The sequence below is a fragment of the Protomyctophum parallelum genome (genome assembly GCF_964188405.1).
Source record: "Protomyctophum parallelum genome assembly, chromosome: 16".
NCBI lineage: Eukaryota > Metazoa > Chordata > Actinopteri > Myctophiformes > Myctophidae > Protomyctophum > Protomyctophum parallelum.
In genome coordinates, this window is record NC_139711.1 from 10,774,566 (window position 1) to 10,796,488 (window position 21,923).

Here is a 21,923-nt window from a genome sequence, read left to right on the forward strand (position 1 = left end):
GCTGTAGATTATCACAGCATGCAAAATAAAGTACAGGGTTGGATTCTGGCCTCTAAGTATTTACCATGTCCTTGGCTACCTTGTATAGGTCATCACAGACAGCTGGCGTTTCCCATCAAAGACAAATACCATGAGACTTGAGAAATGAATTGAAAATAAAATGAAAGAAATGCCCGTGTTCCGAGTGGGTTGTTGATTATACAACAAACTAGAAAAAGTGCCCTTCTGGGCACAGGTCTCCACCAGGATAGGAATGTAGGACATTGCAGCTTGCCTTCATCTGGTGGTAGGATAAAAGGGCAACAAAAGTAAATTAGAGGTAAAAACACTTTTCGGCCACCTTGAGGCTGAGTTGAAATTGTTCATGCGGCATTTCTTCCTCGGCCTAGTGGGAATGTGCGTGCACAATTTCATGGAAATCACGCGATGTGTTCATGATTTGCAGCATTTTGTTTGAAACTGAGCACTCCTGTGAACTTTGGAAGCCAATCTTAACCAATCAGGATGAAATCTGAAAGACCCGTTTCGTTGAATGGCTCTAGAGAGACTGTGTACCAATTTGCGCAATGTTTGGACAAAAACTGTAGGTGTACTGTGCAAAAACTTGTTTTGCACAAAGCGGCCTCCTGGTGGCGCTATAACAGGCCGTTCTGGAAATTTTGGTTCATCGTTGGCATCCAGGGAGTGTGTGTGCAAAATTTGGCATCGACCGGGTTAACGGTGGCCGAGATTAGCTGCTCACGGACACACGGACGGACGGACGGACGGACGGACAGACGGACACACACACACACACACGGACGGACGGACGGACGGAGTGCAAAACATACTCTCCCCCCATGCCTTCGGCCTGGTGGAGACAATAAGTATACGAAATGAGTTTGCTCATTCCTGACTCAAGGTGTCTATTCTAGTCCAAATTCCCTGCTGCTGCTTCTCTGCTTCTCTGTCTTCTCTTTCCGAGGCTGCCATTAAACTTTTACTGTGTCTCATGGTTGTGGAGGCTCAGCGTTATCTGCGCTTTGGGAAACTTAACCTGATCATAAGCCTTGGAAAGATTAATCATTCAGTGGTGGTATAGCCATTTACATTTTAAAGAACATTTACTCAAGTACTGTAATTACTAGGTCATTCGTAAAAAGTATTTACTTTTTACATACTTTAAACTTCTATTCCAATGCATCTCAGAGCAGAGGCAAATAATCTATGTTTTACTCCGCTACAATCATTTGACTTCGGTTACTAGTTACTATGCAGCTTTATTTTCAAAAAATGCATTAACCACTCAAGCCCTATTTTTTACTTCAGCTATTCATGAGAAAAAAATAAAGGGGAGCTCCGCACACTCAGATCTGCTTTGTGGCTCCTCTCTTTTTCAGTGGATGAGCAGTGGTTCTTTTTCCATTTACTTCAGCTATTCGAAAGTAGTTGATCTACAAGCTCACACATTGTGAGCTTGTACTGTAGATATTTTATTTTATTTTAACTTTGGTAATTGTAATGCCAGACTGCAGGGACTATATAGGGACACATGCATCAGTATAAGCAGGAACTGGGGATGGCAATCAAGGACCGGAAAGTCTGCCGTGCAGGCATCCCTGATCTCGACCGCGGTCGAAACATGATGACGATGACTAGGCTACATTTGTAATGGAGTACTTCTCGGATAAGGGCGTCATATACATGTCTACGATGTCAATATAACGCTGTACCCTATACCTATAGGTGAGGGTTCCGGAGGATACAGCCCCGTGGAAGGACATCCTGCAGATCAGTGCCCAGGACGCAGACGTCAACAGCAGGCTGGTGTACTCCATCCACAGCAGCGTCCACCCTGACAGCACCAAGTACTTCCACCTCGACCCCAAGAGTGCAGTGCTGGTCATAACAGAGAAACTGGACTATGAGAAGATCTCCGTTCATACGCTCATTATCATGGTATGATAACAGAGGAGAGGAGAGGAGGGTGGGGGAGGGGAGGGGAGGGGAGGGGAGGAGTATTGCCCATCATCAACCCATCATAGTAAGATTTATGAATTTACTAGTCACGTATAAAATACAACATAAATAATGAGATTACTTTTCGCAGAACCATCAATTGTCCACACAGATACTACAGTATGTATGTATGTGTACCTCGGGCATTAAACCACACCCTGATCCTTTGCCCATTATCTCCCTATCTTACCATGTGGCTTTGGGATAAATTCACCTTGGCCACTTCCCATAAATACACCAGGCACTTTATTGCCACTTGTGACTTACGACTCTGAACTCTTCTCTTCTCTAAGCCCCCCACTTCAATACCTACTGTATGCTAACCACATTCTATTCATCTATTTCACCCCAGAACCTCACTGCTTCCTTCTCATTCAATATTTAAAACGTTTCACAGTCCACAATGACAGAAAGACTCACACGCGCGCGCACACACACACACACACCCGTAAACAAATGTAAAGCGTGTTCTTTCTCTTCATCAGGTGCGTGACCAGGAAATCCCCGTCAAGCGGAACTTTGTGAAGGCGGTGGTGCACGTGGAGGACTGTAACGACCACTCCCCCGCCTTCCTGAGCCCGCGCTATGAGGTCCGCCTCTCCAACCTGACCCCCAAGGGGACAGAGGTCCTCAGGGTGAAGGCCCTGGACAAAGACATGGGCAGCAATGCTCACATCAGCTACTCCCTGCACTCTGGTAGGTGGAGTGATGGATATGACTGCGTGGCTTTTAGAGTGTGTTTCCTCCTTCGTACCTACTCTTTTTCTTTCTTTTCCTGTCTGCTCAAGTACAGCAGACAGGCCATGTTTAAAGAAAATATACAGCCACAGTACGGCTCATATTCCTTAGCTGTCTCTTTAATATTTCTGACAAATCAACTGAATGAAGACGATACATTACAATGTGGAGTTCTCTTCCTCTCTACTTTTCTTTAAAACAAGCCCTGCCGAGCCAGAGTGCACCCTGATGAAAACAGATAAAACATGAGCTAGAGATAAGAATTAAGATTCTAATTAAGAGATAATAATTCTGTGTGCGTTGTTCTCCGGGTGTGACGCACGAGTTTTCAAAGGGTAACTTTGAAAATGTTGGACTTAAAGTGAATGAATGTATGATGGATACTTCTGTTGCTCTTACAGTGGTTTCAAACTCTTTGCTTTCGTGCATCGGAAATGTTTAAAATAAAACATTCTAAACCCAATTAAATATATTATTTAATGTGGCATGGGAAACCTTTTTTTAAGGCAATTGAACTAAACAGTTACAACTTGTAACTGAGAGCAACTATATGTGTTTCTTTCTTCTCCCACAGGGAACATTGACCACGTCTTCTCCATTGACCCAGAGCTGGGCTCCATCAGTTTATCCAAACCACTGGATCTTCAGCCACAGGACCAGTTTCAGTTGACGGTGAAGGCCACTGACCAGGGCTTCCCTCAGCGCAGCGACCTCTGTTCCGTCAATGTCCACATACGCATCTCTGAACAAACACCGCCCGCTTTCCCCTCTGAAGACTATTTTGCGGAGATCAGCGAGTCGAGCCTGCCCGGGACGCCCGTGGTCACCGTTTCGGCCTCTAGCCCCTCTGCCGTGCATTACAGCATCGGGAAAGGTGACCCCCATGGGACATTTCACATCAACTCCTACACTGGGTTCATCTCCATCCAAGAGCCGCTGGATTTTGAGAAATTCCCCTCCTACGAGCTCAGAGTGTCGGCCTTCACCATGACAGGGGCCTTGTCTGAGACTGTTGTTCATGTCTATGTGATCGATGAGAACGATAACGCCCCCGTCTTTCAGCAGCGGGAGTATGTGGGACAGATAAGTGAGTCTGCTCATGTAAACAGCGTGGTGATGGGGGAGAGGAACGCTCCGTTGGTTATCCAAGCCTCAGATGCAGACAGAGACTCAAACTCTTTGTTGGCCTATCACATTCTAGAGCCGGAGGCTCTTCAAGTCTTCAAGATAGACTCAAACATGGGCACCATTTCTTTGGTGTCACCTGTCGATTTTGAGGCCAAGTCTGAGTATCGCTTCACCGTTCAGGTGAGGGACTCAGGGGAGCCCTGGCTGTATGCAGCGGAGTCTGCGAAAGTCACCATCCGCATCTTAGACCTCAACGACTGCCCACCAATATTCGCTGTGCCAGTGTATGAGCCGTTTGTCTTCTTCCCAGCAGTCCAAGGTACGGAGGTTGTGCGGGTGACAGCACACGATGCTGACTCAGCAGTGTCATACAGCATCATTGAGGGGAATGTACACAACGAGTTTTTGATTCACCCTGACACTGGTGTCATCACCGTGAACAATTTCTCTGAGTTTACACCCTTTCACCAGCTGCTTGTCAAAGCCTCCGATGGCCTCTACAAAGACACGGCTCTCGTCAAGATGAACATCACCAATGTGACTGCAAGTGATCTCGGATTTGAGCTGAAAGTGTACTCGGCTAGTGTCGTAGAGAATCTCAGCTCTGTCAAAACCTTAGCAGCACTCAGAGCAAAGGGCAGCTACCTGAACGAGCCTCTAGTATACTCTGTGTTAAACCCGATGGGCAGGTTTGCCATATCCCAGACATCAGGGGTTCTGGAAACCACCGGTGTTCCGTTTGACAGAGAGGAGCAGGATGAGTATGATGTTATGGTGGAGGTAAGAGACATGAGGATGCCCCAGAGGAGAGCTGTAACTCAGGTCAGGGTCTACATAGAGGATGTCAATGACAGCCCCCCACAGTTTCTCAACCTGCCCTTTTTCGTGCTGATAAATGAAGATTCTGAGCCTGGAGATGTTTTGTACCAAGTGACTGCAAATGACAGCGACCTGGCCGAGAGTGCATCGATCATGTACTTATTAGAGGAGGATTATGATCTTTTCAGAATAGACCCCTATGTTGGCGATGTGTCCCTCCAAAGGCCTCTTGACTTCGACGCCCTAAGTAAGTATGTGTTGACCGTTCTGGCTACAGATGAGGGTAAGCCCAGTCTGACCACTTCGGCACAACTCAGCATCCAAGTGAGAAACCGAACCAACCCAGTGTTCCAGACGCTGCTCTACCCACTCAAGGTCCCCGAAAATGTGCCCCCTTTCACCACCATTTTGCATGTCCAGGCGAGGAACCCAGAGGGATATCGGCTTATTTACAACCTCCAGGAGGAAAATGTATCGAAACATTTTCACATTGATTTCAAATCGGGGGTGTTGACCGTCATTAACCCCTTGGACTATGAGAGCCAGTCCATGCACGTGTTAACAGTGCGGGCAACTGACTCTGTGACCGGCGCTTTCTCTGAAGCCACAGTTGAAATAGAAGTAGAGGACGTCAACGACAATGCTCCTGTTTTCTCAAACCTGACTCAAACAGTGGACCTAGCAGAGGGACTTCCCGTGGGCACGTCCGTCATACAGCTATCTGCGTCGGATAAAGACTCGGGGAGAAATAAAGACCTGACCTTCCAGATAGTGAAAACAGAAGAAGGGAACGAAACCAATTTCTTTCAGATCGACCCTCAGAGTGGGTTGATTGTCACAACACAGGTGCTGGATCATGAAATGCACACGCACTTTAATTTGAAAATCCTCGTCACCGACAATGGAACAGTCCCACTCAGAACCGAGGCCTATGTTTTTGTAAACGTCACTGACATCAATGACAACCCGCCAGACTTCATGGAATCCCAATACGAAGCCACGCTGGATGAAATGGCTAAATGTGGCCACATTGTCATCAAAATCCAAGCCTCAGACCCTGATACCAAGGACCTGAACAACCTTCAGTATAAGATTCTCTCAGGGAACGAAGGCAGGTACTTCAACATCAATGAGTCATCGGGGATCATCTCATTCTCCAACGTGTGCAAGAGGAATCTGGATCCCTACTATAACCTGACAGTGGCAGTTTCAGACGGAGTGTTCCAGAACACAGCCCCGGTGAACATTGACATGATGGGCAGCAACAGACACAGCCCCCACTTCAAGCAGAGCATCTATGAAGCGGAGCTGGCCGAGAACGCAGATGCTGGAACTCGGGTTATCCGACTGGCTGCCATAGACCCAGACGATGGACCGTATGGTAGCGTGGACTACACCATCATAAACAAACTGGCCGACGAGACATTCGCCATCGACAACAACGGGCAGATAATCACAACGCAGCCTCTGGACAGGGAGAACCCCACTCAGAGAGTGATAGCCATCAAAGTAATGGCCAAAGATGGTGGAGGGAGAGTGGCATTCTGTACGGTCAAGATTATCCTCACAGACGAGAATGACAACGCTCCCCAGTTCAAGGCGACAGCGTACCATGTTGCCATCCAGTCGACTGTAAATAAAGGTTCGCCCGTGATCCAGATCATAGCGTACGACGCAGACGAAGGCAAAAATGCAGACGTGACGTACACCGTGGACGAGGTAGAGGAGGAGATCACAGAAGACGTCATTGAGATCAACCCCTTCACTGGCGTCGTGACTGTCAAGGAGAGCCTGGCCAGCATGGAGAACAAGATCTTCAACTTCAAGGTCAAGGCGCGCGACGGAGGTCTGCCGTTCAGGAACACCACTGTTCCCGTTCAGGTCAAGGTGGTGCCGCCCGAGGTTCCCCTCCCGAAGTTCTCGGAACCCCTGTACTCCTTCACGGCGTCCGAGGACGTGGTCGTCGGCACGGAGATCGGCTCGGTGAGGGCGGACTCCGACATGCCGCTCATATACAGCCTGGTGGACGGCAACACGGTGGAGAGCAACCAGGACAGAGTGTTCAGCCTGGACAAAGAGAGCGGAACGCTGCTGGTTCAGAAGACCATGGACCACGAGAGGACCAAGTGGTACCAGATAGACGTGATCGCCCAGGGGAACCACAACGGGACGGACGTGGCCTCGCTGGTGTCCGTCAGCATTCAGGTCCAGGACGTGAACGACAACGAGCCGGTGTTTGAGGCCAGCCCCTACAAGGCCTTCCTGGCTGAGAACATGCCTGCTGGAACCACCGTCATACAGGTGAGCAGTGGTGGCAAAAGTACTCACATAGTTAAGTAAAAGTATCAACACTGCAATATAGAAATACTCTGTTACAAGAAAAAGTCCAAATCTCGTAAACTCGAGGTTGGCACAGATGGATTAAATAGCTATAGAGATATCTCGAGGTTGGCACCGATTGGTGGTAAGTGGAAAGTACTCATTATGCAGAAGGTCCCATTTCATAAGTATAAAAGTATAAAAATAATTGTTAACCCATTTTGAACCCCTTTTGATGTTTTAAACATTTTGTTATAATTTAGCTATTGAAAAATAGCAGATCTACAAGCTCATAGTACGCCACCAAGTGGCGCGCTATAAACTTGTAGGTCTGCTATTTTTGAAAAATCGTTAAAATGTGCCTGAAATCTTTCTGAATTTTTTATTTATTTAGAAGACTTTTTTTTTCTCCGACGTCAGGGAGGCAGGCCTGAATGGATTCAATAGCAGAGTATTGGAAATTGGAATTACTCTAGAAAAGTAAATACCTCAAAAATGTACTTAAGTACAGTACCTACCGGTAGTTACTGCAGGTGAGGGAGGGAGAAATAGTGAGCACATGGGGAGTGAGAGGGAGCTCTCTGTATGGAAGGAAGGAGTGAATGAACGAGTGAAGCAGAGAAGGAGTGAGCAAGTGAGAGAAGAGTGAGTGAAGGAGCATGGGTGGAATTTGGTAAGAAGATTTTGGTAAGAGCAGGAAAGAGGGCTGAGTCTGAGTGAAAGTGAGTGAACAAACAAGCAAAGGCCCTTATTTATCAACGTACTGTACACCACGTTGATAAATATGGGCCAAACTATATTTCTCCACAGAAAGTAAAGAAAACAAAGAAATCAAAATTCCCTTACAGCCACAGTAGCCTACAGCCCTAATTTTAACCTCAAACCCCAAACCTAACCAACAATGAAATGGAGTTATAAACAACAATGAAGAACCAAACTAGAAAAAGTGCCCCTCCGGGCCATTTCTTCTAAAGTGAGTGAACAAACAAGCAAACTCTATATTTCTCTACAGAAAGTTAATAAAAAAAAAAGTCACAATTCCCTTACAGCCACAGTAGCCTACAGCCCTAATTTTAACCCCAAACCTAACCAACAATGAAATGGAGTTATAAACAATAATGAAGAACCATATCAGTAGGACTGTGTGCAATGCACATTGCCTCTCTCATTGCCAAAAGCCAAATGTTGTCCCTCTCCCCACAGGTCACCGCCAATGACGCGGACGCAGATGTGAACGGTCAGGTGACCTACAGCTTGGAGTCGCTCCCCGACGACACCACTAGTGAGAACATCGCTGACGTTTTCACCATTGGCGCGGAGGACGGCTGGATAACGACAGTCCGCGAAACGGACTGCGAGGAGCAGCGGCTGTACCGCTTCCAGGTCGTGGCCTGGGACCGGGGAGGGGACGCCAGGCTCTCGTCGTCAGTGGTGGTGGAGGTGACGGTGACGGACGAGAACGACAACAAGCCAAGCTTCTCCGAGACATCGTACCGCGGCTCGGTGGTCGAGAACAGCTGGCCCGGTGATGTCATCGTCTCCATGACCACCTCTGATGCCGACATGGCACTGGAGAACCGCCTGGTCACCTGCTACATCACAGGTGTGGCACTGTGTGTGTGTGCGTGTGTGCGTGCGTGTGTGCGTGCGTGCGTGCGTGCGTGCGTGCGTGCGTGCGTGCGTGCGTGCGTGTGATACGATAATAGATAGATAAACTACATCCTTAAAATCACAAACCCAGGCTAACTGGCAGGTAGACAGCATCATAAGATTACCAACTCAACACCCTAGAGCCAAAAGCAACAACAAATCTGAATGCTGTATTTCAGACACCAAAGTCCTGATGCCGCTAATGGAGTCAGCTTTGCTTCCAAGACATCTCTTTTGTGAATGTCCAATGGAGGGTTATTTGCATTGGGGTTACGGTGGCATGACCTCATCTTTTGGTTGTGCTTCTGTGTGTTTTTGTTTGAAAGTCTGTTGAGTGACATGATCTACAGTCAAATACTGTTTTTATTCGTCCAGATAACTATCTAACTAGTTACTGTATCTATGTATCTGTATGTTTGCCTGTATCTCAAAAACAAACATCCAGGTCAGTAGTGGGGGTGAAGGTACTGCCAGCCTAGAGAGGTTAGCGTGCTTGTACTGTTAGGAGAAGTAATTCCTTGGAGTGGCTGAGAAAATACTGGACAGGGGGTTAGTGTTAAGATGAGAAAAATAAAATGGAAAGGTTTCACTCTGAGTAACCACTATTGATCTTCGCCTGAGCTTGTTTAACCCCCAATGACAGTGGTCAACAGTACGAGATTCCAGTTGTAGTAGTAGTGCAACTGAAGTGAGTTCTATGAAGCATGGCACTGTTGTAACCGAGCATTTTGTTCACTGCGGGATCTCCCAAATGAATGAAAAGTAGTACAGCATTTCCAGCCCGAGCTATACTTCTTTGTACGTCTGAAAATAGCTGATCGAAAAGCTATTTCCAGCGGAGCATACCAAAGCGTATAAATTGGGCATTGCTCTACCCTCGCAGACGGAGACCCACTGGGCCAGTTTGCCATAGTGCAGGAGGACGAGGGCGAGTGGGGGCTGATCCTGAAGGAAGCCCTGGACCGCGAGGTGAAAGACCGGTACATCCTGACGGTCACGGCCACCGACGGAAAGTTCCAGGCCCCGGCCACCGTCGAGGTCCACGTGCTGGACGTCAACGATAACAGTCCCATTTGTGAGCAGGTGAGTCTGGTTCACGCTATAGCTGACTATAGTGTTGAAACTGTACTATAATCAGAAGGTCATATATAGTTCTTAAAATGTTTTTTTTTCTTTTTTTAGCATGGTGGGGGTATTTTTCTTCTTATCTGTTTTGATTTCCTATTTTCTGTGTTTTCATTTGTATCTGTTAGTTATCGTTATATAACTACATACTGGCGTAGCAATAGTCCACAACAACAACAATAATAAAATAAATAAATCATGTTATGATTAACAGTGAAGAACAATGTTCTGGATTAAGAGTGTCTGCTAAATGCCGAAATTGTAAATTGAAACAGTGATTCATCAGTATTAATATTGTTATTACTTTCCCATGTGTTGTAGCTGGTGTACACGGAAGTGGTCATGGAGAACTCGCCTTCCAATCAGTTCATTCTGAAGGCGTCTGCTTCGGACCCAGACACGGGCGCCAACGGCCAGGTCTCCTACACCCTCCACGGGCCTCACGCTGACAAGTTCCATCTCAACCACAAGACAGGTAATAACGGCGTCTGTTTGGGGTCAAAACACAAGCTACCCCCACCAAGTTGAGCTCAGCTGTTTGTTTGAGTTGGAGATTGGCTTTACTTGCTTGAACAAATACCTGTGGCCTGTTAGCTGTTGAGAGAACGAGAGAGCCCTGAGCTACAGTAAGTGGCAGTGCATTTTCAGTTCCTATCTTTCCACTTCCTCCACTTCACCTTCATCCATCATACTTCTGTGTCATAGCACCGTCCTCCTTCTTTTTCATAATTCTCAGCCAATCGCATTTTTGATCTTGCAGGTCTCTCCCCCCCCCCCCCCCCCCCCGATCCTATCATATTACCACGGACACGGTTAGGGTATGTTTAGATTTTCGGCAGGGTAACCCTACACTAAGGTATGGATGAATGACAAAAATGAAAACAGATGAGCTTTTGTTTGAATTCCAGTGGTTATCCTATATTGCCATTGCAGTGCACCTCTGCTTTTGTTGGGTTTTTACATGTTTTTCTTTCTCACAGGTTGATGACACACAGTGATGCCATTCCTTAGTCTACCTCTACCAACTGTTCTTTTTTAATGACTCATTTCCGCTAATGTTTTTTTATCCTAATGTCATTTTATAATTTATAATTGATGTTCTGCGTAAAGCACATTGAATTGCCTTATTGTTGAAATGTGCTATACAAATAAAATGGCCTTGCCTATCATACTGACATGCTGACGAACGGCGCATTACAGTATCTAGACACTTGTCTGCTCTATGCATTTTTCAGACCCATTGACCTCCATTTACTGTAAACATCATAGCTATTTTTGACAGGGGGGCGGGGGCATTCGAATATATTTAGAAGCATCTTCCATAAGACCGTAAAGATCTTGGATATTTCATAAAAGTGAAGGCTAAAGGCTCAGTCTGTGATTTCTTCACCTGGTTGGCAGTATATAGAACAGCAGGAACAATTTAAAAAAATTGACCTATTGTGTTTAATGTCTAGGAAATAGCGCTAGTGTGGGGGGGTCTTTTCACAAATCGCTTAATAGGCTTAACGTCTCCCTTCCCATTGTGTTCCCTTCTCTTCATCTGCACACCTGCTCCAGGTGAGCTGTTCACGCTGGCTGTGTTGGACCGGGAGAGGGAGCTGGAGCACAACCTGGTCGCCAAGGCCACGGACGGCGGTGGGCGGTCGTGCCAGGCGGACATCCAGCTGATGATCCAGGACATGAACGACAACCCTCCGCGCTTCTCCGCCAGCCACTACGACATCTCTGTGTTCGATAACACCACTGTTCGAACCCCCGTCGCCGTCCTATATGCCCAGGACCCCGATATGGGTGAGTGTTTTGTTCCATAACCATGTGGTAAGACACCTGAACCATATATTTATATATACCATACTAAGCAAAAACTAAAACTGAAATTGAAATTATTTCCCATTTTATTTTGTACCATTGAAGCTGTGCATATTAGAGTTAGACATATTTACACCATAGTGCTGTCCAGCTCATTCCACGAAACCGGTACGATTTGGCCTTTTGTGGAAGATCTGACCGAAAGGTTTTACTTTTCTGAATAGCCCACAATATTAAGGACATATTTAGCTATCAGAAAAACATAATTTCCCATCTCAGGCATTCAATTAATATTTTTATGTATTTTTATATAGAATAATATAGTAACTTAAAGAAATTTATAATAATTTCGGATATGAAGATAAAATCCGTGTTTTTACACAATCTTAAAGGGAACATTTAAATTGATGAAAAAAGATTTTCAAAAGAAATGTTGGTGACTCAATCGATAAACTACACCTTAAAAGGTCAGAGGGACTGCAAATCGTACCGGTTTCGTGGAATGAATTCCATGGGCACCATAATCATTGTTGTTGAGGAAAATATGAACGTTTCTCATTCCTCAACCCATTCCCACCTGGTCCAGTTATTTATAACAAACCCTTCACTTCTATTTGTGCTGTAAATCACATCTGGTTGTGCCAGATGACTGTCATTAAGATAACCGGTGACAACCAAGTGAAGAAAGTAGTATGTATAGTATGTCTAGTGGAGAAAGTAGTATGTATAGTCTAGTGGAGAAAGTAGTATGTATAGTCTAGTGGCGAAAGTAGTATGTATAGTAGTGGAGAAAGTGGACACAGTTTTTGGTCCAGAGTCAGTGAAGGATGATCAGTTGTGATGTTGTGGCTATTGCGTTCTATGCGGTAATTATAGGTTCCATAGGATTCCATATATGTGACCAGATTTTACAGATTTTAACACCGACTATAAATACTTTGACTTCAAATATTTATATAGCAGCATCAACGTTTTTTAATTTTTGAATACTGTACATACTGTACAGAACCCCAAGAGGGGTTCCCGTCCAGAATGAGTAGCTAGGTGTAATGTTAGAGACCACAGAAGTGAACCTTTCAAGCCTGTTTTCTCAACTCGCTGTTTTCTGCAAGACATTACTCTATAAGCCATATCTCCAAAACTGGCGGGTCAAACTGAACAACCAATATGTCAATTTGAAGCTATGATTCCCTGCTTTCATATGACATGAGAAAACGGAAATTCAAAAAAATCCAATGGCAGTCCCTCAGTCAAATTTGGCCATATATGACTAACCCATCATCATAGAACAGAATTAGGCACCCAGTGAAACCCCTCATCTCACAGCTGGATATGTCACATTTTCTGACATTTTTACATCAGTATGCTACTCTGTGTAGTATTTCAATTAACATGAACAAAAAGCTGAGTACGTTCTGCTATAATTTCGACAGACAAGTGCAGGGCCGTACCGTGTCATGTCATGTGGGTAATTCGTGTGGTAATCTTTATACATACTTTTACATGCAGACAACTACACCCCAATTCTCACACTCGGAAAAAAAAAAACGAAAAAAAACGAAACCAAAAAACGCAGCAGTGTGCAGTCTGTGCACTGTGCACGGACCTTTACTTTTACTTCAGGCCCTTCGCGTTTTCCACACGTGTCTCTGTTTCATGATGTCATGCAACGTACTGTACTGTACTGTACTTTTGAGGAGATTTACAGTACATGCAAGACAAACCCTGTTCTTGGCCTATGGCCACGCTGTAAAATTATAGGATTTCACTAGCTGTTGAAAATCCCATGCTCTGACTTGTCCAACAAAGCTTCAACAGACACATCTACAGTACATCACTGTAGTCCTCCAGCTCAGCTAGTGATTGTTGATGGATTTTATGACCGAAATGTGCTTTTTCTGGCTGTCAGGAAGCAAATAAATCTTATCAACGACTTCTGACAGATGAAAATACATGTAGTATAACCTAATGGCTGAAGTCAATTTAGAGTCAATTTTCAACTATAATCGGCAGCCCGCACACAATGTTGTACTCTAGCCTCACTTTCACTTTTCACTCAGGATCAGATTACGGCTCAAACATGTAACCGAATACCTGATTCATACTTTCAACACTCTCATTCAAGTAATTATCTACAAGTCATCAGTATAAATATATATAAACTTTATTACAGGCTCGTGGCCCACAAGGTAAGACAGTACATCACATATACGAGAATACAAATAAATAAAAATACAGTACATTTACCCAGCCCCACAGGTTACTACTCTAGGCGAGGCACTCATGCCAGTGTCCTCTGATGGTAGAAGTGTACCTTACAGAACTACGGCCTGGGTCTGTCATCTGTCCAATGAGTCTATTCACCCTGCTCATCATAAATCATCAGTATAAATCAGGCATAATGTTTGTGAAAGCATTGGTTTGACTAAACAACAGCTAATGCTACATAATGGAGTTATGTGTGTCTTGTGTTTAGTCAGTCTTCGGCTAAAAAAGAAAATACAAAAAAATACAAAAATGGTTTGCCCATGGGGATAAAAAGAAGGCTGTGAAAGACAAATTGATTTCTATGATGATGATAAGAAATGATGATAAGAAAATATTTTCTTCATGATGTTTCAAAATAAAATTGGCAAACATAGCTACTGTAAAATGTGACTCTTAAATTTCATGCAGTATTTACAGTAACTAAGTCATTGGTGTTAATGGTGTAGTAGTTAAATAGTTTATCATTTATCTATCTATCTACTGTCAAGATAACTTTTTAAGTTTGGGCTATTTTCCCATTGATTTTGGCCCACATTTGTTGAAAAGGCGATACATTGGGCCCCCCTTTGAAATGGCCCCCATACAATACTTCCTTTGAATAAACACGTTGAAGAATTCTTTTGTGGCTCTCTCGAATTTCAGAACTTGTTGTGACTACTCTGCTTACCTCGTCTCTTTAATCATGTCAACACTGTGTGTGTGTGCGTGCATGCATGCGTGCGTGCGTGCGTGCGTGCGTACGTGCGTGTGCTGCGGTGTAGGTGATTCTAGGTTATTCTGTGTGCGTGTGTTAGTGCGTGCACCGTGCGCGTGTGATTGATCTTCAACATAATAAAGATTAATAGAGACATGTCCGAGCAGCTCTGATCTCTCACCCACATAGAGCCATACCACAGCTGTGTTGACAGATACATATTATTCTCTGTGCCTTAAACATGACGCTACACTGCTAAATCCTGAGAGTTCAATTAACTTACCATGTCTTGGTCCGGAGTTTGTAATGTACTGTCAGGGTCCGTAACGAGCCAGCCTCAGTTCGTGACACGGCACGCAGCCAAGTATAAATCAGGTATTATAACACCACCTCTGGGCATCAGTGACCCTCAACTGATCTTAGATCAGATCCTGTCTAAAGTGCATCATCGTCCTCTGCATTATTTCCTTTGAAAAGGAATACGCTATTTGATATTCTGTTCACTGCTGTGCCAGTGTTCAACAACACTTGATAATTAGACATTTGAAGTAAACCTATATTTTTTTAAAGGGGAGTATACTGTAAAGATTTCATTATTTGTGGTGGTGATAACTAGTCATAGTTCTCATAGCTGCACGCAACAGTTACAGCTACATTTATTCACACAGCAATGTTTCATCAATTAAGCCAATTAATAAACCTTGACAAGGCGTGAAATGAGTCACTAACAATGAGGAGGAGTGTGAAGCTATTTCTTTCTCATTAGATGTGCATTCTACCTGCCATTGATGAGCTAGTAGTGGCATAATTACTTATCCACATTTATTAATTAATTCAGTAACATCCAAGTATTAATCAAATAAAAATAAAAGAGAGAAATACTTATTTCTCAACAACTGAACCAAAAGAAGATAATGGAGTATACAAGTCACTAGCCTTGGATCAAGACTATAATAGATGTATTTTATCGAGAATGACTTTTACTTTGGTATCTGTCGTAGATACAAAAGTAAAAGTCAGACTCAATAAAATACATGATAGGCCTAGTCTTGATCCAAGGCTAAGAATACTATTTTAACAATATACGACACAAAGGACTACCGGTACTGTTTTGATGCACAATGCATCTTCTTCAGGGTCAAAAACGTTTCCCATTGAGAAGGAATCCATAGATCTGTTTCTGGCATATTGTATTCTGAGAGCATTGACCTCTGATTGTACAGGGTCTGAAATGAAAAAGATGCCTTCCACTCTGGATCTGTCAGCTCCACTGACAGTTTTAGTGTAAAACTAATTTCTAAGGTCTCCCCTTACATGTTCTTCTCTCCCTTTCCTCTTCTCTATTTGACATGAAACAGCTGTGTGGCAATAGTTTAGGTGTGGTGTTTTATGTTTGATCAGGGATTGAAAGGACAGTTTTACACACTCGTATAGACAAGGAAGACTCACACACCGGTATGCACACACGCACGCACGCACACACACACACACACACACACACACACACACACACGAACAAACACGTGCATTCACAGACAGGTAGGCACATGCACAGTATAGCCTCTTGCGCACAGGCACACACACACACACACACACACACACACACACATACTGTACGTACACACACACACACACACACAAACACACGAACAAACACATGCATTCACAGACAGGTAGGCACATGCAAAGTATAGCCTCTTGCGCACAGGCACGCACCCACACACACACACACACACACACACACACACGATCCCTTGTATACAGTACAGTACAGTATACTGTAGATTAACCTCATGGACGTGGACAACACACACACACACACACACACTCGCGTGTGCACACTCACACGTACACATGTGCACACAAGATACAAAAGCATGTGCAGTCCTTTATAAAAATGGGCACACGCACACGCACGCACACACACACACACACACACACACACACACACACACTCTCACATGTAGGTAGGCAGGCGTCATAATTGATCAGGACAAGACAGAGCAGAGCAGCGGTGAGCCACTCCTTGAGATGTGCAGAAGCATGCCCTCTGCACCTCCTCAACGGGAGGCCTCTTACAGGAGCGAGCCCTCCGCGGGGGGCCTGTTAAAGGAGCAAGACCTCTGCACCTCAGCAGGAGGCCTCTCACAGGAACCTCCGCAGCAAGCATCGTACAGGTGGCCACTTACAGGTGGCCTGGAAAAGATGCCCTACTTTCATTGTCATCCTTAGAAGCATGCATATGGTGTTCCGAAAGTCCATCTGACAAACAATGGTACAGTACAAGTGTCCTCAAAATGTGTTTCAAAGTAAGAGGAATGAGATACCTAAAGTACAATCTGGAAACAAGAAATTATGACATATTTGTCAGGTGAAACAAGCGCTGTCTCTGTTTTTCTTTATTTTTTTAAAGATTAGTTTTTGGCTTTTCTACCTTTATTGATGGTATCAAGTGAAGATAGACAGGAAAGAGGGAGAGAGAGAAGGGGAGAGACATGCAGCAAAGGTCATCATGAACGGGACTCGAACACGCAACGCGCTGTCAGGCCAAAGCCTATATGTGACATGCGCCTGGACCACTTGGCCAGCGCTGTCTCTGTTGTGCTCCTTTTTTTCTTTTTTCCTGCTCTCCAGTTAGCTCATAAGATTAGCCGGTGTTATCAGGCGCTCCGCTAGTCCGCTCCGCACTGCAGTCTATGGTCTATGGTTGGGTGCACACATTAACGCGGTGCGCGTGTCAGTCAAGCCAATCATGACTGTCGCTGCTACATGATTGGCTGGCGGCGTTTCAGCGGCGTTTCAGAGTATGGGGTCAGACTCACATTGGCTTAGGCAGCGTTTCAGATATGGTGTGTTGGTGACTGACTGTAGGCTACAAATGTAGGCTACTCACAATGTTGTTTTAGCTTATATTCATATATGCGGTTTGCAGAAATAACAATGTCTGACTTTATTTCTCCCGAAACGGAAAAACTATATGGTGAAATATGGTGTGTTGACTGACTGGCGTATTGTTTCCACCAAGTGCATAGCTCAATAGATAATAAATAAATGTTGACTATACAAGCTTAGGCTTAGGCGGCATGGGGTCAGACTCCCATTGATGACTAGGTCGCTTACATTTCATGAGCTTCAAATGTAGAACTCTGAATCTGAGTACTATAGGTGTGTGCATGTTATGTTTGCATGTGTGCGTACAGTATGCCTGTGTGTGTGTGTGTGTGTGTGTGTGTGTGTGTGTGTGTGTGTGTGTGTGTGTGTGTGTGTGTCCAATTGACAGTAATTAAGACTAATGGAAATACATGTCCCAGCAGCTCTGAAGCATACCACCCACCCACACACACACCCACACACACACACACACACACACACACACACACACACACACACACACACACACACAGCAAACAGATGACAAGATGTGGCTTTGAACATTTGCTCCCCTAAGGAGGAGTATACTCCTGTCAGGTGTGAATGACACTTATAGACCTGTAATAGGTAATAAGTCTTTCTCTTTCTCCTCCCTCTTCTCCGTTCCTCCTGCGCCTCCAGGCATAAACTCGGAGGTCAAGTATAGTCTCCTGGCGGGAGACGGGGGCTACTTCTCCCTGGACGAGTTCTCTGGGATCCTCCGACTGGAGCGAGCCCTCACCTCCGAGACCCCGCCCGCCTTTGAGCTCAAGGTGAAGGCTACGGACCGCGGCCTGCCACGGCAACTGTATTCCGTCGCCACGGTGACGGTGAGCGTGATCTCCCTGGACGACTACCAGCCGGTGTTCCTGAGCTCGGAGCACACGGCCCAGGTCCCGGAATCCCTCGCGGTCGGGGCGGAGGTGCTGAGCATGTCCGCCCTCACCAGAGACGGCGGCTTGGAGCCCGTCGCATACAAGATGGTCTCTGGGAACGAGGACGCAAGGTTCCTGCTGGACCCTCAAACAGGTGAGGGCTCTTTCTCTTGACTGTGTCACTCAAATTTGTCTATCTTCACTTCATCCATTCTCTTTTTACTCTCCTCGTCAGTCTCTCTCACCTTTCCCTTCGTCCTTTTTTCATTCTTTCTGTTTTCTCTTTCTGTTTCTCTTAAGCCTATTAAAATGGGCAGCTGTCATATGTGGTTGTGAGCATGTGAGAGAGAGAGAGGGAAAGACTGAGGGAACTAGTGAAAAAGGGAGACATGGGAGACATTTTGTTATGAAGTGAGTTTTATAACTTTAGTTGGTTACTAGGTCACACAGCTTTATCATATTCTTCTTGTTGGGAAAAACTGCTTTTGAATCACTGCTTCAGGCTATACCCGAGCTTCTGCGACGGTCCTTTTTTGTTGGGAGCATAAAAAAGGGTATTGTGAATATACAGAATTTGCCAACAGCAGCAGCTGTCATCTAAACAGAAAAACATAGACAGATGCTGATCCAGTTGTCTTACACTTTGATATCAGAAAACAAGCGTTCCATGTAAAAGCATACACATCGAACGGCTTTGTATAGAAAAGGTTACAGAGTTGGGGATTGAAATTACAACAATGCTGACAGTTTGAAAAACAAAGACTATAATAATTTAATTCAAATGTAGTGCATAAAAACATTAAAAACAAAGGACGAGTAGGGCAGTTTTAGCAGCAGATACAGTAAGTCAAAACAAAGTTGTTTAGATGCTCAGTCAGTACTCATTTGGTGACAAACAGATTATATTCATGAGAACTTTTCAAGCGGTAATAATCATTCATTCATGTCACTAGCTACAAGCTTTGTAGTCGCTTACAGTTTTAAACCTGTTAAATTTTCATTTAACAGGTTTCTAAAACAAGGCAAACACCTTTGGCAAGGTTGTCATATCTCCTGTAATTCTGCCATCAATTCTGCTGAGATGACATATTCATTCAGTATTCATAACTGTCCTTGAGAAGGTAGATACAAATTGATTTGTATTAAAAATCATGCAGCAAACAGACAGGACCTTCTCCTTCCATGGCTTACATCTTGTTTGTCCTCTGACTCCTCTCTCCTCAGCCCATTCCATCCAAAGACCTGCTACCTCTGGGTGTTACTGTGTTGGCACAAAGCCAGGAATTCACTCAAAAGAAGTGTCAAAATATTCAATCTCCTTAAAAAAAAGCACCCTTTGTCCTGAAAAGGAGTGAATGGTACAACAAGAAGATAAATCATATTTGCCATTATGCCACAACAAGAAGATAAATCATATTTGCCATTATAGTAGGCTATTAAGTATCTTTTGTCTATTTTACTAATTTACAGGTGTAAGTGAAGTTTTTTGGCTTTTACCTTTATTTTGTATATTTTTTTATGGAGGGACAGACAGTAGGCTGACAGGAAATAGGGAGAGAGATGGGGGGAAGACATGCAGTAAAGGCCGTCGGGATCGGGAGTCGAACCCGCGGCACACCCTAGCCCAGGCCTGTATTTATTTTTGAGTGGTGCAACCACTCCTACAACCAGCAATGTCCGTGTGTACCTGAGCACCAGTATATGACTATTAGTACCAGTAGGGGCGCTGTGCCAGAAACAGAGAGAGAGATAGTGCTGCTCTGTTGCCTGCTAAGGAGAGAGAGAGAGAGAGAGAGAGAGGAGGAGAAGGAGGGGGGGGGGGGGGGGGTGTTGCACCACTCAGTTCACACGGGTGTGATTTTTTATGAAAGGATTAATCTATACTCCCTTAGTAATCATTGACATGGAGGTTTGGTAACAGGAGAGAGAACCCATTTATCAGCTTCAATGTTTTAGTGTTTTAGTAAACAGTTTGAAAGACAAAGAGGCCACCATCACAAAAACGCAATTTGAATTCAAATGTAGTGCAGGAGAAATGTATAAAAAAGGACGACTATAATAGGGCCATTTTAGCAGCAGATACAGAAGTCAGAACAAAGTTGTTTAGATGCTCAGTCAGTACTCATTTGGTGACAAATGAGTACTGTAGTCGCTCACAGTTGAAATCCTCAGTTAACAGGTTTCTCAAACAAGGCAAACACCTTTAGTAAGGTTGTCATACCTCCTGTAATGCTGCAATCAATGTTCACGCTGAGATGACATGATTTAGCTCTCTGTTGTTAACATCCCACCACCGCTGCCACCTCTAGTTTCATTTCATTTTTATCCCACGGTTTTTGTAATCCATTTTTTTTGCACCCAGTATCAACTGTCTAGTAGTGTAGTCCTGGGCACTGAACAACCTCTGCCAACCTGGGGAGAGCAACGGACTGACCTCATGCTTCCTTCCATGCATGAGAAGTCCAAGCCGCTTCTTTTCACCTGACAGGGGGGAATTTCCCCGGTTGGACGTAGCGAGTGGAAGGAACACGATATTCCAACCAGTTCCTTTCCCCTCCATCAGGCTGGCCAGGGGGAGGCATATAGAGACCAGTTTTTAGCGAGGGTACCTACCCTAGGGCAGGGGTTCTCAACCTGAGGGTCACGACCTCTCGGGGGGTCGCCAAATTATTTTGGGGGTCAATAGCTGCGAGGTGACAGTGCTAGTGACTGCGCCACCGTGCTCCCCGCTGCCACCTCTAGTGAGACAGTCTCATCGAGCACTGACAGCCAGAGGGAGTATATCGAGTGTTACTGCTGTAAAACACCCCATATTGACACAACTTTGCATCCAGCATTGATTTTTTTCTGAATGGCATTTTGATCTCGCTTAACGCATTGTGAGGTGATAATGACTTAAATGTGGGCTTTTTTTTATCGATTGAATAGTTTATTAGACAGAATGTAAAAACAGCAACAGACAGAGTACAGTCAAACACTTATATATTAGTCCAAAAAAGGTCCTTGCAGTCTTATTTCCATTTAGGCCCTATGCAATCAATTCATAGATATGACAAGAATAATAAAAACAAATTTCAATATCATCACAGGTTAAAAAAAAATCAATATCGTCACATCAAAAAATGACACACACTATGTACACTTTGTACAGGGAGGGGGAAAAGGAAGGGGGGGGGGGTGATCATTTCTTCTCCCTTGTTTCCAGGCCTGTTTTAAAAGATGCAAGGGAACTCCATTTTTTGAGGGAGGGGGTCAGGGCATTCCACGCTTGGGTGGCAGTGCTGTAGAAGGACAATTTACCCACATTTGTTTTGAAAGTGGCTGGTACCAGATCGTTGTTCTGCATGGCTCCCTCTGGTATTGTGGCTGCATGTGGGTGGGTACTGGGTATGGGGGTGGAAGTGGGGGTGGAAGTGGGGGGTTCGACTGCCCAACTTGTCTATTGACCATATTTATACAGTGGCCATTTCACTCTTACTTCATACTCAGTATTCATAACTGGATACAAATAATGTGGATACAAAGAGATGTTTATTAACTTTTTCTCTGCCATCTACGATTCTCAGAAATGCTGTGCCAAGTCAGAA

General features: G+C 44.7%; 1 protein-coding gene across 2 annotated transcripts in view; it reads left to right on the forward strand.

Annotated features, from left to right (window-relative positions):
- The window catches only part of fat2 (FAT atypical cadherin 2), a 101,808-nt gene that overhangs the window by 42,626 nt on the left and 37,259 nt on the right, over positions 1-21,923 (forward strand). For both annotated transcript variants that reach the window (XM_083786018.1, XM_083786019.1), the window contains exons 9-16: positions 1,726-1,938; positions 2,484-2,694; positions 3,311-6,984; positions 8,206-8,605; positions 9,536-9,735; positions 10,099-10,252; positions 11,338-11,571; positions 18,104-18,490. In XM_083786018.1, coding sequence (XP_083642144.1) covers positions 1,726-1,938; positions 2,484-2,694; positions 3,311-6,984; positions 8,206-8,605; positions 9,536-9,735; positions 10,099-10,252; positions 11,338-11,571; positions 18,104-18,490 — 5,473 coding nt within the window. The remainder of the gene's footprint in view (positions 1-1,725; positions 1,939-2,483; positions 2,695-3,310; positions 6,985-8,205; positions 8,606-9,535; positions 9,736-10,098; positions 10,253-11,337; positions 11,572-18,103; positions 18,491-21,923) is intronic.